Below are 24,225 nucleotides of genomic sequence, written 5' to 3'. Positions count from 1 at the left end.
GCTCCCCTACCTGCGGGTTCCAGCTGTGCTATCGCTGCCGAGTACTGCGAGGCTGCCTCGGCAAACTGCCCGCTGCGGAACAGCTCGTTGCCGCGGCTCTTGAGGTCACTGGGATCCTGGGAAGCTCGGGGCTCCCCGGGGTGCGTGTCCTCGGTGCTACTGGCCGGCTCTGTCTCCCGCGGGCCTCCCGGCTGCTCGGCTCGGGGCTGCGGTATCCGGCCCCGACGCGATCGCCTGCCGCCCTCGCTCCTACCTAGCAGCTTCTTCTGGATGTTGCCCATGGCGCTCGTGGCCGCTGTGGGGAGAGCACCAGGGAGGTGAGTGCATCCCCGGGACCGCGATCCGGCCTGGCGGGTGCAGGCAGCGCCACCCCGCGCGGGCGGAGTCCCAGCTCCCTGCCGCCCCGAGTGGGCATCCTGCCCGCCCCAGGATCCCCAAGGACCAGGTCCGGTGCCCTGCTGCACCTAGGCAGCCCGAGATTTAACTCCTTAGCCGCTGAAGAGCAGGCGACTGAGAGCTGGCTTTTCAAAGCCACCTCCTTCACTAGGACCACGCCAGTCCAGGTAGTGCTTGCGGTCATCCGCAACTTAGGAATGAATGAAGTCACTAGAACTTGAGCCACCCCCCCCCCCACAGGACTATGCCTAAGGCCAGGGAACTAGGAGAAAAAAAAAAAACAACAACAACAAACCAACACCGGGTCATTTGAAAGATAAAGCCAAAGTGATTTTCAGTTCATTTCAAAATGAATTCAGCAAAATCATAGAAAGTATTAAATAAGCTTAAAGCTTAACGAGGCCCTAAAAGTAGAAAACTTTCCATTCATAGCGGGATAATCACAGCCCTTGGAGAATATGACAAAGTCCAGCATGGACTACATAAGGAGACCCTGCCTCAAAAAAATAGAAATAAAACAGCGAGTTTTCTATTCAGACGCCTTATTCAAAGTGAAAATTTCTTTTAAAAAATTCAACTGTGAGTTTCAGGCATTAATAACTTGATTCTAGCTTTAAACATGAAGCAACATGATTTCAATTGTGGGTGTCTAACTAAATGTAACTAAATGTGCCGAAGCAATGCTTAAAAACAATTAAAAAAAAAAAAGCTGGTGAGCTGGGCGGTGGTGGCGCACGCCTTTAATCCCAGTACTCGGGAGGCAGAGGCAGGCGGATCTCTGTGAGTTCGAGGCCAGCCTAGTTCCGGGACAGCTAGTTCCGGGACAGTCACCAAAGCTACAGAGAAACCCTGTCTGGGATCACACACACACACACACACACACACACACACACACACACACACACACACAAAGCTGATGGTGCACGCCTTTAATGGAGGCGGAGACAGGCAGACCTCTGGGAGGCAGCTAGGGCTGCATATTGAGACTAATGCCGGGTTCCCAAGTCTTCTCTTTTTAACAATATCTAATCCAACTTTTCCTGGCTGTATTTTCTGTCATCTTTATGAAGAAAGACCAAGATCTGAGACAGCAGAGAAAACCATGGTTATCTCATGAAAACCCACGGTGATGGGTTTTCATAGGCAGTGACTCTAAAGACTAGAAAATACCAATAGCTTCCTCTTCTTCCTCCTCCTCTTTTTCCTCTTCCTCCTCCTCCTCCTCCTCCTCCTCCTCCTCCTCCTCCTCCTCTTTAGGCTTTTTTTTCATGCTATAGCCCAGACTGGCCTTGTACTCATGACAATTCCCCTGCCTCAGACTTCTGAGTATTGGAGATTAAGGAGTAAGCCACCATGCTCAAATACAAGTTTTAAAAGAAAACCAATTTGAATCACCAACCAAAAGAGGCTCAGTTTTGTGTAATGGAAATAAACCCCAAGACGGGTACCTCCTCCTAACGTCCTCCTCCTAACGTCCTCCCCCAGGCCGACTGTGTAAGCACAGCCTGGTGCAGAAGTGGACAGAAAGAGAAAGGGAATGTAGGAATACAGGAGGAGGCTTGGCACCCCTGCTGGCTGAGAGTAAAAAAAAAAAAATCACATGAATATGGCTATGAGCCATGTTTATACTAAAAACATGTCTGAGACGTGGCCTGTGTATGACGAGGATTTCTTGAACCTTTATGACCCATTTTTATCATCTCAGCCTGTAAAACCGGTTCCATGAATTCATACAGTACCTTATTCTCTCCTGTAGTGAAGACAAGTTCTTAAATCAAAGGTATGCTAAAACACTTTCCCTGGGTCCCTAAATCCCTTAACAGTGCACCTTCAAGGGCCTCCGAAGCTCTCTGTGGAGCTGTGGTAAGACACTTGCACACGACTGTCTTCAGAAGCCAGTGTCACGTTTGGGCTGGACACTATCCTTTTCTCCTCCCCTCTCCCCCTTTGCCTCCCCAGTTCCTTGCTCACATCTATATTAAAATCTTTTCTTAATAAACCCAGCTTCTGCCTCACACCGACAGGTCTAGAAAGTCTTGCCTGCTAAGTGGGGACGAGCTGCTGTCCCCGAGGGGAAGCGGATCCGAGAGCTGTAGGCGGCACAATGCCACAGTAGCGCTGAGACCCTGCAGTGTGACTAGCAGAGATAGGGGGAATTTAGCACTATGTCCATCCCTCTGTGTGGCATCCCCTCCTGTCTGACCAAAATGACTACCAGGTGGCTAACAGGGGCCAAGGCCTTCACATATATCTTCATGAATCCTCAGACTCAGCAGCATCGATCCCCACTTTACTAGTGGAGACCAGAGACACAAGGAATCCACTCAGTCACAGAGGGAGAGGCTAGCCCAGCTGGCGTTTGTTGGAGAGGTGAGCATAGGGGGCCTGTGGGGCCTGCAGGGAACTCAGTTGGTGATGGGACGCGGCTGGAGGACTTACTGTCATAAACAGACAGAAAGGGTCATTAGAGTGTGGGTGTGGGTGTGGGTGTGGGTGCGGCCACCAGACCCTGGGGGTGTCCCTGAGAAACAAAGGATAGGCCGGGAAGCCTCTTGCGGAGGTGCCAGAGTGACTAAGGTTGATAGAACAGGGACTGCCTCAGAAACCAGGAGGACTCAGGACAAAAGGAGCCAGCAGTGATCAACAGAAGAGCAGGGGCCAGCAGGAAGGCCCTGGATGTGGCCACGACACAGGAAAATCTTAACAGACACGGACAGTCTGGGCGGACAGCACACTGAAGGGTCACACACCAGGGCTAAGAGTGGTGTATCTAAAGAATGAAGCAATCTGGGCTGGAGACGCGGCTCAGTGGTTAGGAGCACTATCCGCTCTTGCAGAGGACCCAAGTTCAGGTCCCAGCACCCCCATGGTAGCTCACAACCATCCACAGCCCCATTTCCGTGGGATCTGACACCCTCTGAGAGCAGCGGGTGTGCGTGCGGTATGCTTACATACATGCAAATTAAAACTTGTAAACATAAATACATTTTAAAAAGAAGAGAAGGGTCGTTCAGCCTTAGATAACCAGGCATGGTGGCACACACCGAACATTCCAGCACTCAGAAGGCAGCGGCAGGAGGGCTCAGGTCCCGGGCAGCATGGTCTAGAGTGAGGCCCTGTCTCAGGAGTAAAACAAACAAAAGGCTACATTGCCTGTGTTTGCATTTGTATGAAACAGAATAAGCAAAACCATAAAAGTGAGACTAGTGACTGGGGGTGGGGCAGGTGGCGTGAGAGGTGAGTGCTGCTCTCGGGCATGAGAAGGCTTTGGTGGGTGACAAAAATGTCCCCAAATTAGTGGCGATAGTTGTCTAAAACACTGCCAAATTTGAAAGCTATGTTTAAGAGCAGAATGTGACTGTTCCTTCAACTGAAAGCCCTTCTTTCCAAATAAAGATACATAAGTAGAAAAGGAGTGATCTCGTGTGTGTGTGTTTGTGTGTTGTGTGTAGGTGTGTCTATGTGATCTGTGTGTGTGTGTGTGTGTGGTGTGCGTATGCATGTGGAGTGTTATATGTGTGTTTCTGTGTCTGTGTGGTCTGTATCTGTGGTATATGTGTGTGTTTATGTGCTTGTATGGTGTGTGTGTGTATGCTTGTGTGTCAGGTCTTTATGTATGTGGTGTGTGTTTTTGTGTCTGTGTAGTCTGTATCTGTGTGGTGTGTGTGTGTGTCTGTGTAGTCTGTATGTGTGCAGTGTGTGTATGTTGCTATGTCTGAGTGTGTCTGTGTCTCTATGTGTGTGTGAGATCTATATGCGTGTAGCAAATGTATCCTGGGTATACGTGCCTATGGATGTATCAAAGCCAGGGCCTCATGTGTTCTGGGCAGATGCTCTCCCACAGAGCCTTATATCACTGATTAGAAACCTGATCTGGACAGCTGTGGTTTATTATTACTAAACAGATCCATAAGATGCTTCTCTCTGCTGGTCCCCACGGGGAGTGCCACAGAAGCCGCCCCTACTCCAGACAGACAGACAGACACACCCGTTTCTGACCCATCACTCAGTGCCTTCCCATGATAATGTATATATAGATGATACCTAAAATATGTTATATTCAAAAACGTGTAACAATACTTTTTTTTTGTTTTGTTTTTGAGTCTGGATTTCTCTGTAGCTTTGGAGCTTGACCTAGAACTAGCTCTATAGACCAGGCTGGCCTCAAACTCACAGAGAGCCACCTGCCTCTGCCTCAGGAGTACTGGGATTAAAGGCGTGTGCCACCACTGCCTGGCTATGTAACAATATTTTTAAAAAGACTTTAACTTACAACAAAGGGCACTTTCTTCCTCTGATAGGAACTTGACAGGAAAATTTGATGGGAAAAATACATTTAATTTTCAAAAAAAATACATTTAATTTTCAAAAAAAAATACATTTAATTTTCATGGCAATAAATTATCACATTAGTCATTTCCCCAGTGACTAGTCTACTAATATGTGTGTCCATTTTGTAAAGCCTCCATGTTTCATAAAAACTGTTCATATCATAAACTCATTGGCCCTTTGCCATCCTAGCCTGGAGTTCACAGGGTTCCAGAAACGAGTGGGTTTACGTTAATCAGATTTATCTTTCTCTTTATGGTTTTGTATAGTTTCAACTCTTAGACACCTCTGCCTTCTACCTCCAAATCCTGCCAATTTTAGGGCAAAAGAAACATTCAGTGTTACTCTAGTTTGTGGGTGACTTTAACTTCCTTATATTTCACTTTAAGCCAGCAAGGGCACTTGTAAGAAGCTGGACGCCCACTTGTCTGTTTGGGTTTTGAGGCTGGGCTCTTGTAGCCCAGGCTGGCCTTGAACTTGCTATGCAGACAAGGGTAACCTGGAACTTCTGCTCCTCCTTCTCCTACCTTCCAACTAGCTGGGGATTATAGACAGAGTCACCATGCCAGGCTTGGATGCTCACTTTCTCTGAGTATGAAGAGACAAAGTACCAAAGCCTGACAGTCAGTGGTGTTCTAACCACCATTTCTAACAATCCCGCTAGGGAAGGAGAAATACAAACAGATGGGCAGGTTCTGAGAGGAAGCCCAGGACCTCCAACCAACCCATGGACATTTTCTTATACAAGACATTTTCTTATACAAGATCTACAAAGCAGAGGCAGAAGGGCAGGAGAAGACAGTCTGCTGACTGCCTGAGCTCAGTCTCTACCACGGAGCAGGGTTCAGCAATCATCACCTGTGAAATCAATACTGTGGCTCATGCGGTGTCTCACTCTGGATGAACGGAGTGCCCCAAAGGTACCCCAAGCAAGGCAGTCAGGCCATCGTCATTGCTCTAGGTTGCCCACCATGACTAGATGGCGAGACCCTGTTGCCAAAGAGACACCACACACTTTCGTTGCAGCTCTTGACCAGGAAGCCTCCCCAAAGGCTAGCCTTCATAGTGTTGGAAGGTGCTAGTCAGGCTGCGAGGAGAAGAGATCATGGTCTCCCCCTGCGCTGGGCCCTGCACACTATCATACCAACCCGCAAGCAGCTGTATATCCTGGAGCCACAATGGCAGGACTAGGGGTCACCAACCATCTCTTGATTAAGTCTGAGGTCTTCTCCACAGCAGGGAATTCGTCCATGACATTGTAAGAAGGCAAAAATCCATGCCTATGAAGTCATCGGCTCTAGGGGAGAACCTACTGGTGTCTTATAGATATTCATGCTGCAAGACTGCTTCCTAAATACTCATGCTTATATTCATATATTTGTGCTGGGCAGAAAAACCCCTTATTGTGGTGTGTGGGGGTTAATCAAGTGATGTCTTACTTTACGAAAGCAGAGCAGAGGTGGCTATGAGTGTACTCAGCCATAGATGGGACATCTGTATCCAACACCGCCCAACACACGCACACACTCACAGACAGACAGATGGACGGACGGACAGACAGACAGACATGCACACCTAAGGTTCGGGGGCAGAGAGAATAGGAAGTGGACAATTGCCGGGAAATGCTGCCCTCAGGTCAGCACTTGTGAACCCAGAGCAGCTATGGTTACCTAAGTAAGACCTGCATAATAAGATCAAGTCAGCTAGACGTCTGGTCAGCATGGACGAGGGAGGTTTCCCCAGTCCCAACCCCAGCCAGAGTGTGCTTGGCCATTGATGGCTGCTGGGGGAGGACTTTTGCCACCGGTTGGTTCCCCATGCAAAACATATATGGGCAGCACAAACTGGACTCAGTTAAATTAGTAAATAATAAAATATAGAACGGAGCATGAAGTTGAGAGGGAGACATGAGAGAAAGTCCTGGGAGAGCGCTGGTGTGGGGAATCATGTGTGTGTGTGTGTGTGTGTGTGTGTGTGTGTGTGTGTGTGTGTGATATAATCAAGATACTTTATATACCTGTATTAAGTTTTCAAAGAATAAATAAAATAAAGCTAAAGAATTGGGCCTGGCCACTGTCGGTGGACTTTGTAGTGGAACCACAGCACCGGCCAAGGTGATAAAACACTTCTTACTAAACTTTCCCCCATGATCCTCAAAGCTCCATGGAACATGAACTATAATGACTAAGAGTTCTTTTTTCCCCGCCCTGGGACGGAACATGCAGAGTCTAAGTTGGTCACACCCTGTCAGGCTATAACGTTGTTTTCCTAAAAGCAACCTAGATGCTCTTCTCGTGTCTGAAACTCAGGGACCTCATTCTACATGCCGTGCAAGCATGTCATGTGGGAGAGGCATGGACTGGCTAGCTCGGTTGTGTTTATTCCGTCTCAGAGTCGAAAGGACTGCATGGAGTCCCCAGCTCCTCATCCATTGCTGGGAGCCGATTTGAATGGCTGCCATTACAAGATGGCATTTGGCCCTGGCCTGGCTTGATAAGATTGCAGTTCTTCTACCAGAAAACAGGGTGAGTTGTTGTTATCTAGCTGCCCACACTCCCTCTGACCAGCAGGGGAACTTCCTTGTGGTCTGTAATTGACAGGGATGTTCCCCTGCTTTCTTTCTGGCAGGTGGGTCTCCAGAAAAGCAGTTAAAGTATCAAAGGTTGCTAGGCAGACTCCCTATATAAGCAGCTGCAGCTCAGAGCTCAGGGCCCCTTGCTTTCTGCTCTCCCTATAACCAAGAGGCTCCAATAAAGCGTGATTTGGGAAGAATCCTCGTCTGGTGGCTGTTCCTTCCTGCTGGTCAGGGAGTTCGCTTCAATCCATGTCTCCTTGGCTTTCATGGTGGATAGGAGGAAACTCGCTGCTCCTGATGCTTGTTTTTCTGTCAAGATTCTTTCTCTTTTTCCTGAATCTTACTTTTTACATCCCCTAATTTACACATAATTCTGGGCAGGGACCAAATGACAGGTTCTCATGGATCAGAGATCTGTTAAATAATAACCACAGCCATCCTGGTTCAGAATTCAAATCACAGTCGCATAAAGTCGTGGTACAGTACTTGCCTGGCACATTTGCTGTGGGATTCTCCTCTGTATGTTGTGAATACCATTGTTTAATAAAGGAACTGTCTTGGGCCTGTGATAGGGTAGAGTAGAGCTAGGAGGAGAACTAAACTGAATGCTGGGAGAAAGGAGTCCTGCCAGAGACGGACACCAGATGGAAATTTACCCAGTAAGCCACAGCTACATGGTGATACACAGATGAATGGAGATGGGTTAAATTAAGATGTAAGAGTTAGCTAATAAGAAGCTAGAGCTAATGGGCCAAGCAGTGATTTAATTAACTGTTTCTATGTGCTTATTTCGGGTCTGAACTGCCGAGCAGCCGGGAACCAATAAGTGGCCTCCTTCAACACACACGTACACACACACACATACATAACCCAGAACACACACCCACACACACATGCATACAGATTCACACACATACACACACATAACACACATGCACACAGTAATGGCAAGAGAAGTTCCATTGAAGATTTAAAAAAAAAATACTCGGCTCTGTTTTTTCCCACTGGCAAACCTAAGAACTGTCCACCTTTAACACTCCTTCAGAAATAAAGTTAAAAAAGAAAAGCTATCATTTGGTGCAGAAAAGTCTCAGGCACAGGGCACTTACCTGCAGTCCCCAAAGTGAGAAGTGGGGACAAGAATCAGGAATTCGAGGTCATCAATACTGAGAAATGTGAGGGATGACAGAGTGGCTAATGTCTGTAATCCCGGTACTTAGGAGGCTAAAACAGGAGGATCACCATGAGTGCCAGGCCAGCCTGGGCTACGGAATAATACCATTTCAAAGTAACACCAACAAAAACAAGTAAAAAAGAAAAAGCAGCTGGGGTGGTGGTGGTGCACACCTTTAATCCTAGCACCTAGAAGGCAGAGAGACAGGAAGGTCTCTGAGTTCTTGAGTTCCTGGTCTACAGAGTGAGTTCCATGACAGCCACGGCTCCACAGACAAATCCTGCCTCAAAAACCAACTGTCTCGAAAAACCAAAAAGAAAAAAAAAAACAACCACCAAAAAAAAAGGATGACTGGCCAGCAAGATGGCCTAGCTGGTCACAAGTCTGACGCCCTGAATCCAACCCCAGACTTGGGTACAACCGTCTTCTGTCCCCTACACGTGTGCTGCCCGTGTCCCTGACTCAGAGTACAAAATACATACAGGTAAAAATAAGTTTAGAAAGAAAAACAGGACTAAACTTGACTGTAGACTTTAAGAAAAGCTAGAGCAAAGTTTGGGAAACTAACAATTTCTGTAGCAGCAGAGACTCCCAGGCAAGCTTGTGGTGGAAACAGCAGTTGGCGGAACCAGAAAGAAGATGCCTCACCTGTATCGGCACCGCCATCTTCACCTTCATCTCCCGAGTTCTCGATTTCCTCAATAACCATCCTCTTCCCTTTGGTTTGGGGCTCGGAGGCAGGTTCTGCTTTCTTCAGCTCGCTTTCAACCTCTGACAAGGTTTTCTGCAACATAATTGGTTTTCTTTCAATAAAGAACACAATCATTCTTTTGTTTTTCAGAGACAATCCTTGCTCCCACTGTTAGGAGTCCCAAGAGGACCAAGCTACACAACCACAGAATATGTGCAGAGGGTTCAGATAAGAACCATATAGGCTCTCGGGTTGTCAGTTCTGTCTCTGTGAGTCCCGTGAGCCCAGCTTAGCTGGTTCTGTCACGGCCATGCTTCCTGGTAAGAATATGAAGCTGCTTTAAAATGAACCAACAGAAGACTTTAAACCTCAGGCTAGTTTCCTTTTTACAATGATTTCGTTGTTTTATCTGATTAAAAATGATATGTCCACTATAAAATAAGCAAACAAATGAATGAACAGCGAATAACAAAATAAAACAGAAGCAAAATGGGGCTTAAGACACAGCTCAGCAGTTAAGAGCATTGGCTGCTCTTGCAGACGACCTGGGTTCAACTCCCAGCACCCACATGGCGGCTCACAACCATCTGTAACTCCAGTTTTCGGAGCTCTGATGCCCTCTTCTGGCTTCTCAGGCACTAAAATAAGGATGTGGTGCAGAATCAGGACGCAAAACACCCAATACACATAAAATACATTAAAAAGACAGAAACCGAATCACGGGGCTCCTCCCATTCACTTAGCAATACTGACATCTTGGTAAGCTTCCAGATGTTTCTGTGCGCGCGCGCGCGCACACACACACACACACACACACACGGGGTGGGGGGGCAGTTTATGTAGCTGAAGTCCTCACATGTGCTGTGAAGGGCAGTGTTCAAAGGTCTGAGATAGTTTGAGCCACTAAAAAGAAAGTATTTGTATTGTCCCTCTCTGCTGAACATTTAAAAATTATTTTATTTAGTGCTTGTGTGAGCGTATGCCACATGCTTGCTGGCGTCTGCAGAGGTCAGAAGAGGGTGCCGATCCCCTGCAGCTGGAGTTCCTCAGTCATACGCAAACCCACTGAGCATGCAGCACTCTTGTGGGTTCCTCTGTCTAATCAGGACGTGAGATCAAGGGGAACTGTGAGGAAAAGACCCTCCTGTCTGACCTAAGATGCGGTGGTGGTTTGAATGCCTCCCATAGGCTCATATTTGAATACTTGGTCCCTCGTGGGTGGATCTGTTTGGGGAGGATTGGGAGGTGTAGCCTTACTGGAAGAGGTATGTCACTAGGGGTGTGCTTTGAGGATACTGTCTTCCTGTCTGTTTACTGATTATGGAGAAGTTGGAAGCTCTCTCTCTCTCTCTCTCTCTCTCTCTCTCTCTCTCTCTCTCTCTCTCTGCACACCTTTAAGGACTCAGAAGGCAGAGACAGGCAGATCTCTGAATTCCAGGCCAGCCTGGCCTACAAAGAGAAACCCTGTCTTCAAAAGACAAAAGACAAAGACGTAACCTCTTAGCTGTTGCTCCTGAACTACGCCTGCCTGACTGTTATCATGCTCCCCACCATGATGGTCATGGACCAACCCTCTGGAACTGTAAGGAAGCCCACAGTTAAATTCTTTCTTTTATAGGAGTTGCCTTGGTCATGGTATGTCTTCACAGCAAGAGAACAGTAACTAAGACAGATACTGTGTGTGCCACTGAAGTCATCTAATTTACAGAGTGAAATCTCATATCTTTCCGGGGCTTGACAGTTACTCTTGAGGCCTTAGTTGGGTACTGCAGCACCTAGCCGGTTCACCCAGGTGGGGACGGGTGCTGCCAACACTAGGCTAACATCATTCTGTGGCCGTGGTGTTCACTCACAGCCCTATCCAGTAACTGCTGTGAGCGCTGTGTGATTTTCTCAGAAAAGCAGCGCTGACTCCATAAGTGGAGAAAGGTATCTGTTGCTCAGTGGTGATTCCATAGGTCTGTGTAACCCCTTTCTTCCTCCTTCAATTGCTGTCTCGTGGTGGTGGTGACAGTGACCGCCTAGGCAAGCACTCTTCCATTGAGCTGTCCCCGTCCCCACACGCGCGTTCCTCAACAGTTTGCTCTCTTCCATTCCAACTAGACGTCAGCCCTTCCCAGCTCCCAACTTTGTGAAGTCGCGGCCTCAGCGAGGCTCACTCAGCAGGACTAATATCATTTTTAACACACGCTCGGAAACAGCTGGGTGTGGTGGTGGTGCACACCCTTAATCCCAGCACCTGGGAGGCAGAGGCAGGAGGACCTCTGTGAGTTCAGTGCCAGGCTGGTCTCTCTAGGGAGCCCCGGACCAGCCAGAGTGACAAGGTGAAACCCTGTCTTAAAACCCCCAAAGTAAATAAAATCAGAAATGGAAAAGACAGAGTTAGGTTTTTATAACATTTTCTAGACTTACCTTGGCCACATCATTATGAGGTTCCACACGCAGCACCGTTTGCAGGTCCTCCCTGGCCTCCTGGAGCTTGTTCTGGTGTTTGTAGGTAGTAGCACGTCTCAGGAGAGCTGAAAAGGCACCCGCATGAAGGCGCGGCAGTTTAACGCACAGCCCCGTGGCTTTGTTGCGGTTTGCACAGGACACGGGTCGGTTTGCACAGAGCCGGGCGATGGTGGTGCACGCCTTTAATCCCAGCACTCGGGAGGCAGAGGCAGGCGGAGGGAGGCAGAGGCAGGCGGATCTCTGTGAGTTCGAGGCTAGCCTGGTCTACAAGAGCTAGTTCCAGGACAGGCTCCAAAGCCACGGAGAAACCCTGTCTCGAAAACAAACAAACAAACAAAAAACAAAAACAAAAAAAAAGCTCGAACCCCAGGTCCGTGTCTGTGTTGTGGTGCACACAGAAGGTGCCCTGTTGCCCACAGAAGGGGCTTCACTGGGCGTCAGTCTGCTCTTTCGATCTCTGAGACTTTCGTTCATGCAAATTATGCTGTGCTCAAGTCCATCCAGCCCCTCCCCTCCAATCCTTTCCCCGCTGCCTCCCAACTTTCACTTCCAATTTCGTGAGCTCTTTTTCTTAAAGCAAGCAAACAAAAGAACCTACTGCGTCCACGCAGAGTTGAGTGTGTGTGGGCAGTCTACGTAAGTGTGAACCGTGTGCTAGTTTGAACGAGAAACGTCCTCATGGGCATCGGTATTTGAAGGCGTGGCTCCAGTTGGTGAGGCTGTTTGTGGAGGTTAGGGGGGTGCAGCCATCCCGGGTTAAGTCTGACACAGGGAGCCGGCTCTGAGAGGGAGAGCCAACTAGCAGTGTTAAAAATGTGAGCTTTCAGTGGCCTGCTCCGTCTGCCACGCCTCCCTGCCGCGACGACTCTTTTCCCTCTGGAATCATAAACCCCCCAAAAGTCTCTTTCTTAAGTTGCCTTCGTCACAGTGTTCTAATAAAGCAAAGAAAAGTAACCCAAACGCGTCTGGAGAAAGCGGACTCCCTAGGCAGCTTCAGTCCCCTCTGAATAACTAACTGGTCCTCTGGCAGCACGGACCCGCCAGCTCCTCCCCTCTCGCCCTTTCCAGCCCTGCACCGTGCCTGCAGCACGGGAAGCTTTCACAGAACAGCAACACCTGGCTTCTTTAGCCATTGCTGCCTGTAGTTCGTCATTTCCTGGGAATTTAGAAGACCCCTCACGGAACTTTGGTAAACGCCGATCGGCAAAGGCTAGGTTAATAAAGCACTTTAGCATTCTCGATGGGGCCGGTTATTTTGGTGGCAGTCGGGAGGGTTGTCTTTGTTGGGCTTAATTTGGTTTAGTTTTCTGAGACAGGGTCTCATAGCACAGTCTGGTCTTGAACTCCCTGGACAGCCAAGTACCTTTAAACTCTGGTCTCCCTGCCTCCACCTTCCAGACTGTTCCAGTCTATACAGCTGCTGTTGATGTAATGATGAGACCTGGGTGTGGTGGCTGTGGCAGAGACCTACATCCCAGCGTTCAGGGCGGTAAAGCAGGGCCAGCCGGTCTCAGAAAATAAACTCTGCTAAAATTATCCAAAAGTGAACTTCGCATGTGGAACCACGGTGGAGCCCCGGTGAGCACATGGCCGGGGCCGGAAACTGAGTACTTTGGTGATTTGTGCCAGATTTCTTTTGTTTCAATTTATAATTTAATCATCATTTAACACTAACAGTGTACCTGTCTAGTCCTTTGGTCCATTATAGGAGGTTATTTTGTGTAGTCAGACGGTGTCTTGAGAAAAAAAATAGGCTTAACAATTCTGAAATGTGAGAAATGGCGTATCAGATGTATTTTAATATGTTATCACAGCAAACAAGCAGAAATTAAGCAAAGTTCTCTTGTTCTATAACTCAGTTTTAGCCTTAGAATGAGCCATGAAAACCTAAAGGATAAACCATTTTTTAAAATCTTTAACCAAACTTCATTATTATTCAGGTCTCTAAACTCCCACGAAGCAGCAGTCATGAGAGAAGACTGATGTTTGTAATGTTTAATTTTAGAATATTTGAGTTATCGGGGAGTTGTGAGGTTAGTGCAGATCTCCTCTGACCCCCCATGAAGCCTCCTACAACGTGACCGTCTTACCATCTCTTGATTGGCTACCATAGTCAAAGAATAAAGGACTTGATTCCAAATCAGATTGATTAAAAATGACGTGCCCAAGGTCGTGGCTCACATACAGAATCCCGAGACTGCCCGAACCATGGGAGCAGAGAGTCGCTGTCTAGTTACCTTTGATGTTTCCGGGCTCGAGCTCCAAGGCCTTCTCACAGTTGTGGAGAGCGCTGCTCCACCGCTGCAACCTGATTTCCGCTTGCGCTCGATTGTTGTAGGCAGACACGGTGGGAAGGGCTGATAAACTCCTACGAGAGAATGGCAGGTTGGTGATGGGGAGGCCAGAGACAAACTCGGCTAAAGTTGTGTTGAACGTGGAGTGTCCTCCCAGGCTGGTGGCACGGGTGGTGATTGGTTCTGGAAACATCGGGAGGCTAGGCCTGGCTGAAGAAGAGAGACTCCTGGGACTGTGCCCTTGGGCTTCTCTGTCTTTGCCCCTGGTGCACGGATGCCCTCATCCCCATCCCACATCATGCCGGCAAGCCCACCGTGAAGCGAACAGCTTGTTCCCACCACCAAGATGCTCAGCCTCACTTCAGAGCCAAGCTAACACCAACTGTGGGTTCAACCCTCATGAGCCAAAACAAAGTTTCCCTCCTCCGAGCTGTGGTTCTTGGGTATTTACACAGCTGTGTAAAAGTAACGAGTGCAAAACAAATATGTATTGTGTAAGTGCTGAACTGTGTTCCCTTCAAAGTTTATTTGTTGAGCCGGGCGATGGTGGCGCAGGCCTTTAATCCCAGCACTCGGGAGGCAGAGGCAGGCAGATCTCTGTGAGTTCGAGATCAGCCTGGTCTACAGAGCTAGTTCCAGGACAGGCTCCAAAGCTACAGAGAAACCCTGTCTCGAAAAAACCAAAAAAAAAAAAAGAAAGAAAAAGAAAAAGAGCGAGTTCCAGGAGAGGCTCCAAAGCTACAGTGAAACTCTGTCCCCCCCCCCAAAAAAAACCAAAAAACAAAAACAAAACAAAAGTTTATTTGTTTAAGCCCAAATTTTAAGCCCTTTAAGCCCACAGTGTTTCGGGACATGAGTCTATTGGGATGTAGGCTTTAGAGAAGGAGTCAGGCCAAGGCTCCAGCCCAGAGTACAGACCTCGGAGCAATTCCCAGCACCACTGTCATGGCCCCCTTTCCAGTCACTGTGATAGAAACAACAGTGCAGCCAGGCTGACTTTGGCTCACAGTGCAAACGCAGCCCATCATAGCACAAGCAGGTAGCAGAGAAAGAGGTGTGCTGGGGGACAGTGGGCTTTTGTCCTGCCACTGGTATTCTTTTTAATAAAGCACTGATTGGTCAGTAGCCAGGCAGGAAGTAGAGGCAATGAGAACAGGAGAATTCTGGGAAGAGGAAAGCTCAGTCTGCAGTTGTCACCCTGACATAGAGGACGCAGATGAGAATGCCTCGCTGATGAAAGGTACCAAGCCACGTGGCTAACACAGACAAGAATTATGGGTTAAGATGTAAGAATTAATTAATAAGAAGCCTGAGCGACTAGGCCAACCAGTTTATGATAAATGTAGACCTCTGTGTGCTTCTTTGGGACTGAACAACTGCGGGACCTGGCGGGACAGAAACCTCTGTCCCAGAGGTGAAAGTGTGCTGCTGCTAAGCATCCTATCACCATGGATACAGTTCAGGATCCTTGGCAGGGAAAGGCACCAACACAGCGGGTGGGTTGTCCCAACTCGACACCATCAAGATAATAATCCCCCGCAGGCAGGGTGAGGGACCCAAGCTCCCACATGATTCCAGACTCTGTCAGGGTAACAAATAGTACCAGCCATTGCCACCATCACCATTTAAAAAAAAAAAACTTAAAAAAGAGATAATTAGCTTACTATGAGGTCCTTAGAATGGACTCTAGCCTAACAAAACTGATACCCTTATAAAAAGAAGAGATTAGGGCGAAAAAGAGTGACAGGCACACAATGTGGGCATATAAGACAGGTCCCTGTCAGCCTAGGACAGAGGCCTCTGAAGAAACCAACCCTGCCTTCACCTTGAGTTTAGACTTTTAGCCTTCAGAAGTGTTGATATACATCTTGTTCAGACTACTAGGTGTAGTGATATTTTATTTGTAATCTAACAAATAAAGCTTGCCTGAAGATCAGAGTGTGAAGCTAGCCACTAGTTAGCCGTAGAGGCCAGGCAGTGGTGGCGCACACCTTTAATCCCAGCACTGGGGAGACAGAGCCAGAGAGATCTCTGTGAGTTCAAGGCCACCCTGGGCTACGGAAATTGATCCAGTCTAAAAGAAACAGAGCCTGGCGTGGTAGATCACGCCTTTGATCCCAGCACTAGGGAGGTGGAGACTGGAAGGGATATGGCTGGGAGGAGAGAGGAATATAAGGCGGGAGGAGACAGGAGCTCAGATGCAGTCTGAGCAGGCAGTGTGAGGATGCAGTCTGAGGATCTGTAGATTACCCCTTCAGTCTGAGGATTCTGTAGATGTAAAAAGGTCTCTCTAGTGGCTGACTGCACTGCTTCTCTGATCTCTCAGCTTCCACCCCCTAATATCTGACTCTGGGTTTTTATTATTAAGAATAAGAATTCGTGCAACAACTAAGTCTGTGGTATTTCGGGATAGCAGTCCTAGCTAAATAATATAACCTATGTCTCTGAAATACAGTTCCCTCCTCTCAGATGACTCTAGCTCATGTCAAGTTAACATAAAAGGAGCCAGCGTGCCTACTGCAGGTCCCGAGTATCTATCTATGTATTCCATGTCACAGAGCTACTTCACAGGGGGTATCATTGCTCCATCCATTTAGAAAACGAGAAATATGTGCAACTGAAAATCTAAGGTGTGCCTATCAATAGTCACAGGTAGTAAGTACAGACAAGAGCCCCTCCTGGACAGTCAGCTTGCTGTCTTGTCTCCAGTAACCACCTAGTCCTCACAGCACCCTCGAGGCTTAGAGCTTTATCACCTTGAGGAAATTAAGGCAAGAGAGGTGAGGCATCTGCCCCAGTATAGAAGGCAGCAGACCTCAATTCTCTGATCCATCAGACCATACTGCTTAAATTCTTCTGCTAGCTGACCCCACAACAAAGAAGGTAATGAAAATGTCACTCTCTAATGGACAGGAGAATCCACTAGTGAAAATCCACAGCAAGAAAACAATCAGCTGGGTGAGATGCTGGGTGCCTGTAATCCCAGGACCTGAAACAGGGAAGCAGGAGGATCGGAAGTTCAAGGCCAACCTGGACTCAGAAGACTGTCAGGTAAAGGAGTGGGGGTGAGGGAGGGAGGGTGGTTGGGAGGTAGGGTGGGTGGGAGGGAGGGAGGACGAGGATAAGCGGCAGGGCTGACGTCCACCTGACTGAAGACGGGAGGCTGTACTGAATGAACAACCCATGACTATCCCTTCTACATGAAAACCTGCTATGGGACAAGCCCCTCACTGGGCAATGAGGAGACAATAAAATAAAACAACCGAGCAAGCGAGCTCTGCCCTGGGAGCTCATGGTGCCTTCAGAATCAGACTGCACCAATCTGAACCTTAGCTCTGAGAAGAGCTGTGAACGACTGTGAGCCGCTACCAGAGCCGCCTAACCTGGCAACCATGTGCTGTGTTACAGAATAGAGACCTCACTTCCTCTAAGGGAAGTCAAAGCTGAGCCCTAAAAGATAAAAGAGGGGAGGGAAACATTCACGGAGACCTTGTGGTCGCAAGTGAATTCATGACGTCACAAGTATAATACTCTGAGTGATTCCCACATAGACTATTCAGTTTATTTGTGTGGTTCCAACAATTAAAACATCACTTTAATTTTACATGTATGGGTGTTTGCCTGCATATATATCTATGACCACATGTGTGCCGGTGCCTAGTTGGATCCCCTGGAACTGGAGTTACAGCAGGTTAATGGCCATGTGGATGTAAGGAACTGAACCTCTGGAAGAGGAGCAAAGTCCTCAACTCCTGAGCCATTGCTTCAGCCCCTAAGATAGCACAATTCAGCCCCAGTAAGATGAAAACCCCCTTGCCTGGTGTAATACATCACGGCCTCTTCGTAATCTCCAGCGTGGAAAGCCTCATTTCCTTTTTCCCTTTCACGATTGGCAAGAAGACACTTTTCCTTCTCAGTTAGACCTGAAATAAACACACACGAAAACAAAAACAAAAACAAAAACAGAACCGAAGACCATTTCTCTAAATGCAGGCGTGCTTTTGTTTAAGGGCAGTCCTGGGACTAGAACCTGGGGTCTCAGGCACACCCAACAAGCCCTCTGCTGCTGTGCTACATCCCCCACCCCAAGGTACCTATTTTGACTGGAGCAGGAAGCCATAGACTAAACAAAACCAATTAAAAGATTTCCTAAGCGTAGAGCTATTTCTTTTTTTCTAATCATCACCAGGTTTTTTAGGAGTTTTCTTTTTTTTGTCCTTTTTGTTTGTTTTTGTTTTTGTTTTTTCAAGACAGGGTTTCTCTGTAGCTTTGGAGCCTGTCCTAGAACTCGGTCTGTAGACCAGACTGGCCTCGAACTCACAAGGTCTGCCTGCTTCTGCCTTCTTAGTGCTGGGATCAAAGGTGTGCACCATGGCTGCCCAGCTAGGAGTTAGTTTTCTTTTGACTAGTTTTGTTTTACTTTGAAGGTTATGTACGGACTTCAGAGGAAAAACTGTCTTGCTTCTTTTGTTCAATGAAAAAAAGAAAAAAAAGAGGGAATTTAAAGGAAGAGGATTGGAAATAGGAAACAGAAAACAAGTGAATATTCTAAAAAATTAGGTTTATATGTAAACTTCATTATTAAGGCCAGCCATAGTGGTACAATAGCACTTGAATAATGAATAATGGAGGAAGGACAATTGGAAGGCCAAGGTCAGCATTAGCTATACGTGGAGTTCAAGGCCCACCTGGGCTACGTGAGACCCTGTTTCAAACAAAATTGAGTAATTAAAGAGAAATAAATTTGTTAGAAGTGGTCAACTCTGACCAAAAATCTATAAACTTGAATGGAAACCAACAATGCTCAAAGACAAGGTTTCCTGGCTGACAAGTTTTATCCTAACTCACAGGCGGGAAAAGGATGCAGTATTTCCATTCTCTCTTATTACCTGCTGTGTCTAGTTTTGTCTCAATTTTAGACAAATGAGCCTTGTTGTTTACTATTGTCTTTTCCTTGTAATCTTCATCAATTTTTGAACATTCTTTTTCCACGTCAAATCTGAAAGAACAACAAAAATGGCGGAAATAAATAGCATCCTACAAGTAAGAAATAAACTCATTAGTGTATCGAAAGAGGAAATGCTTGGGACAGACTCAGTATGGGAGTTGAGATTTGGTGGCTTTGTTTTGTTTTTCTGTTTGTTTGTGGGCTTTTTTTTGTTGATCTTGTTTCTTTTTGTTTTTCCAGAGGGTTCACTATGTAACCCTGTCCTGGAACTCACTCTGTAGACCAGGCTGGCTTCAAACTCAGAGATCCACCTACCGCTGCTTCCTGGGTGCTGGGATTCAAAGTGTGCACCACCACTGCCTGACTGAGATTTTTTTTCCCCTAATGCTGGCAAATATTTGCATCCACCCAATGAGATCTATGAGGAATCCACAAGTTAAAACACAACACTCACGCCTGCTTCGTATACATGCAACCTAAGCATAGTTTCATATAATGCTTTAAATGATTTTATGAATGAAACAAACGTCTCATTGTGTGGACTCATCCCCTGACCATGCTAAGAGTTCCAGATGGGGACATTTGGACATTAGATTCTTGTGTTACTAATGTTCAACCTGTACTCTGTCCATACTCTGAAGAGAAACACTCTTCATAGGTTTGTTCCTTGAGTTGTCTGCATTCCTCCTCACATGGTGGCACCCACTTATCCCAGCGCTGGGAGCAGAGGCAGGTGGATCTTTGAGAGTTCAAGGCCAGCTAGAGTTATGTGGCAAGCACCATATAAAAAGTGTTGGTGGCTTTACTAATTTGATACACTTGATTTATCAGGTTTATACTATTTTAAATTATAGGATCTAATGAAGAAATATGAAACGTACTTATCCCACTCTGCATAATCCCTTGGGATTTTCTTCTTGACTGGCTTACTTTTAGAATATACTTCCTGAAAGAATAAAATCATATTTCGTGAGACACTTTCAGTCTAAGATCACCAGGATTTATTATAAATGCACTGTGATCCATGAGAGTAAGATACATAAATGGAATGGATCAAAAATATAGGTTTCCTTGAGGTTAAAACAACCCCAGCATCATGATATAATAAAGTACTGAGGTAAAAGACAAGGTTCAAATTTTTATAGTTAATCCTGAGGATAATCTCACAGACTTTTAAGGACATACATAATATTTGAAAATTCACATGTGAGCATTAATGTTTTTCTTAAAATGAAAGCAGCACTGAGTTCAGTCTTCTTAAGCCGAGGCATTTAGAGGAGCGAGAACAATGATTTGCCGTATTAGTCAGAGCTCTTTTGTTTGTCATGACAGACATTCAATTTGGAATAATTCCAAAAATAAAAATAAAAAAGCAGGTCATAGCAAACTGCTGCTGAGGCTTCCCGGGTCTGCTCTCCAGCCTTTGCTCTCTCCCCGACCCTGCACTCCCTGACTGACGACAATGTGCTTCCTCCTTGTGACAGGTGACACGGCCACTGCAGTCTAGGTTATAACCACCAAGGCCTCATCGGAGTGAACAATAGTGGCCCTCCTCTCTTCTATCCCGTAGAGAAACTACAAGGAAAGGCTCCAACGAGCTGTTCAGGGGCAAAGTGACCCAAACTAGGTCCTAGACCCCACTGCTGATGATGGGGAGGTGGGCAGGTTCTGCACACTAGCCATTAGACCGGGGAGCACTTAATCTCCCTGAACACATCATACAATGCTACCCTTGGAATGTACACAGGGAAGGGAGCTGTGAAGGTGAAAGTAGACACTAGGGGCAGCTGTCGTAGCCGAGGATGGCCAGCAATACTAGCAGCTGGAATACCAAGGAGGAATCCTCCCCTCCAGGCTTTAGGAGCATGGCCTTGCCAATGCCCTAGCCATAGAATTCCAGCCTCTGGAACTATAAAGCACATTTCTCTTGTCTTAAACCAACCAGTTTGTTAGAAAACTAACACAAGTGGCACAACTTAGTTGTTAAGAAGAGCTGTAGAGACAAAACACTGGAGCACTAGACCTGAAACAACAGATAAGAACACTGGCTGCTCCTGCTGAGGACCCAGGTTCAGTTCCCAGCACCTGCATGGTGGCTCACAACCATCTCTAATGGGGTTTTTATGTCCTCTTCTGGTGTGCATGAAGACAGAATACTTGTGTGCATAAAAAACACATAAACAACAACATAGATATAAGATTAACAAGAACACAAAATGGAAGGTCTTGGGTAGTCATTCTGTCAGAAATAGCAAGATGGTCAAGTGCACGAAGGGACAGAGGGCCATCTCTACACGCTTAAACCATTGTGTGCCACTTCCTTCACACAGGCAGTCAGCTGACTTACACAGTGACACAACCTTTGTGACTCTACCATAGGCAGAATTATCCCCCAAAGTTGGAAACACTGAGCAATATCTTTCATGCTCTTAAAAATTGGCCAAAGTAGCAAAAGAGAAAAGATGAAAGATGTTGACCTCAAAATGCAAGCCTTCAGAAAAGGTAGCTTCATTTCCACCACCCATTGATCAGATCTAACTTTACATAGGAAAGCAGACAGGCCTGATGGCACAGGCCTGTAATTCCAGCTATTTGGAAAGATAGAAAGGAGAGTCACAGGTCCAAGGCTAGCTTAGAAGGAGACACTGTCTTAAAAAGTAAAAGTGGTATACAGTCATTACTCAGTGGCACAGGCCTTGTTAAGTGTGAGGTCCTAAGTAAACTCTAGTACCACACCAAAAATAAAAAAAGAAAGGGAAAGGGAGGAGTGAAAGGAAAAGAAAGGGGGAGAAGAGGAATAATCAGGAGTTACCAGAAGAGGGAAACCCTACACACTTACATCACAGTGCATCAGAAGAGGGAACCCTACACACTTACATCACAGTGGTTTACTCTGGTAGACAGGGATATATATATATATCCCTGTAAGTCACAGCCACCACCCTTGTCCCTGTCAGTGCCCCCCATATTAGAAAGACCTACCTTGCCACTATGAGGGCAACTGTCTGAGCCACGAACTGGAGGCAAATGATCTTCCACTCCTGGATGTGCCTCGGGGTCATGAAAGTGCCTTGCATTTTCCTCTCTCTTGATTTCTGATACCCAACTCTGAGAAGGATGGAGCAGAAGGCAACTGTAGAGTGTGAGGTCACTGACCATGCATTAGGAAGGATGTGAAGAGCTCTCTTGGCTCACTTCCCGTGTCGTTCTCTCTGGAATATCTTTCCTTTTATTTTTGATTGTTATAAATACCCATAACACAAAATTTATTTCATTAATTTCATAATTCAGTGTGTCGTTAAGTCTCATTAAGAATATTTGGGGGCTGGCACTAGATGGCTCAACTGTTGAGGGTGCTTGCAGCTGAGCCTCAACAACTTGAGTTCAACTTCAGGACATGTGATGTGTGGTAGTTTGAATGTAACTGGCCTGGCCCCCATGGTCTCATAGGGAATGGCGCTCATAGGAGGTGTAGCTTTGTTAGAGTGGGCATACATAGCCTTGTTTAGATGTGTCACCATGGAGGTAGGCTTTGAGGTAACCTATGCTCAGGATCCAACCAGTTTCAGTTGACTTCCTGTTGCCTGCAAGTTATAGGACTTTTAGCTACTCTTCCAGCACCTGCATGCTGTCATGATAATAGCATAATAAACCTCTGAAACTGTAAGGGAGCCACCTCAATTTCGCACACACGCACACAGGCACACAAGCACACACACACACCAAATCAATGTAATTTTAAAATATGGCAAATATAAACAAACAAACAAAAGCAGCCAGACTGGACTCAACTAGGAAAGTAACAACTAGAAGTTCAATTATATTAAAACACAAAATGAAATCCAATGCATCTACAAGAAGTCTCGGAACTAATCTATAAATTCAACAAGATCACAAGGCATAAAGTTAAACTTTAAAGATCAATTTGATAATTATAAACTCATATACAATTTAAATTCTAGGATGAGAAAGATGGTTCTATGGCTAGGAGCATTTGACACACAACCAAGAGGCATGAGTTCAGACTCACATAACAGCCAGGAGTGATCTCACTAACACCTGTAGCCCTAGCTATGCTGGCAGTGGAAACAGAAAAGTCATGGGAGCTAGCAAAAACAAAAACCATGCAAGCTCCAGGCTCAGGGCAAGATCTTGCCTCAAAGGAACAAGACAGAGCATGGCAGCACAGAAAACTCAATGCCCTCCTCTGGCCTCTGAGGACATACACAGGTGCATGGAACCTACATACGCTGCACACACGAAATAACTAAACAAATGAAATCCCACCAACATGAACTATCTGGAGTAGCCAAAACCAGGAATAGAAAGCAATTGATAGTGGCTGGGAGCCTGGGAAATAGAGACTTTTTGTTTAATAAGCAAAGAATTTATTTTTTGCACAATGAAAAAGTTCTGGAGAGTGGGTGAGCAAGAATGTGACTATACTCAGAATATATTCAACACTTCTGAACTGTTGACAACAAAGGCAAAATGGTTAAAATGGCTGCAATCTGGCTCCTAGAGTGTATAAAGTTTGGATTTTATCTCAAGCATCTAAAAGAAAGTTAAGATGATGAATTTTATGTTATTTGTATCTTATGACAAATTTCATAATGAGGTGACTTGAGATAAATAAGAAATATGAAAAAAGAAATATGAAATAGGAATAAATTTAACTGGAAAAAGTATATATTTAAAAAATATTGCTGGGCGGTGGTGGTGCATGCCTTTAATCCCAGCACTTGGGAGGCAGAGGCAGGCGGATCTCTGAGTTCGAGACCAGCCTGGTCTACAAGAGCTAGTTCCAGGACAAGCTCCAAACCCACAGAGAAATCCTGTCTCTAAAAACAAAAAAAAAAATTAAGACACTACTGTATAAAATTAAAGACTATCTGGGCTGTGGATGCACTTCAGTGGTAAATCTTTTTTTTTCAATAATTTATTTTTATTTTATGTGCATTAGTATCTTGCCTGAATGTATGTTTCTGTGAGGATGTCAAATCTTATAGTTACAGACAGTTGTGAGCTACCATGTGGGTGCTGGGAATTGAACCTGGGTCCTCAGGAAGAACAGTCAGTGATCTTTTTTTTTTAATATTTATTTATTTATTGTGTATACAGTGTTCAGCCTCCTTGTATGCCTACAGGCCAGAAGAGGGCAGCAGACCCCACTACAGATGGTTGTGAGCCACCATGTGGTTGCTGGGAATTGAACTCAGGACCTTTGGAAGAGCAGGCAATGCTCTTAACCTCTGAGCCATCTCTCCAGCCCCCAGCCCAGTAAATCTTATACTAAGAAAAAGGGAGGCCTAGGTTCAATCCCTAGTGTCAGTGTGCTATGCACACACACACATACATACTTGC

General features: G+C 46.3%; 1 protein-coding gene and 1 long non-coding RNA gene across 2 annotated transcripts in view; one reads left to right on the top strand and one right to left on the bottom strand.

The window, feature by feature from the left end:
- Window positions 1-24,225, bottom strand: part of Spag1 (sperm associated antigen 1) — a 47,666-nt gene that overhangs the window by 16,995 nt on the left and 6,446 nt on the right. Inside the window, exons 4-11 of the mRNA XM_050161194.1 lie at window positions 21,844-21,969; window positions 19,743-19,807; window positions 18,803-18,912; window positions 17,731-17,836; window positions 13,857-13,987; window positions 11,578-11,684; window positions 9,123-9,258; window positions 11-295 (exon numbers count right to left, since the gene is read on the bottom strand). Of these exons, the coding sequence (XP_050017151.1) occupies window positions 11-295; window positions 9,123-9,258; window positions 11,578-11,684; window positions 13,857-13,987; window positions 17,731-17,836; window positions 18,803-18,912; window positions 19,743-19,807; window positions 21,844-21,969 (1,066 nt within the window). The remainder of the gene's footprint in view (window positions 1-10; window positions 296-9,122; window positions 9,259-11,577; window positions 11,685-13,856; window positions 13,988-17,730; window positions 17,837-18,802; window positions 18,913-19,742; window positions 19,808-21,843; window positions 21,970-24,225) is intronic.
- LOC126513064 (uncharacterized) lies at window positions 180-13,834 on the top strand. Its single transcript, XR_007595246.1, has 4 exons — window positions 180-317; window positions 9,316-9,485; window positions 10,565-10,747; window positions 13,018-13,834. It is a non-coding gene; the product is annotated as an uncharacterized lncRNA (long non-coding RNA).

Source organism: Alexandromys fortis, unplaced genomic scaffold (genome assembly GCF_014885135.2).
Source record: "Alexandromys fortis isolate MF-2015 unplaced genomic scaffold, M_Fortis_MF-2015_v1.1 scaffold_17, whole genome shotgun sequence".
In the NCBI taxonomy this organism is placed as follows: Eukaryota; Metazoa; Chordata; class Mammalia; order Rodentia; family Cricetidae; genus Alexandromys; species Alexandromys fortis.
Note: the sequence above shows the minus strand (reverse complement) of the source record. Positions and strands in the feature narration are given on the sequence as shown.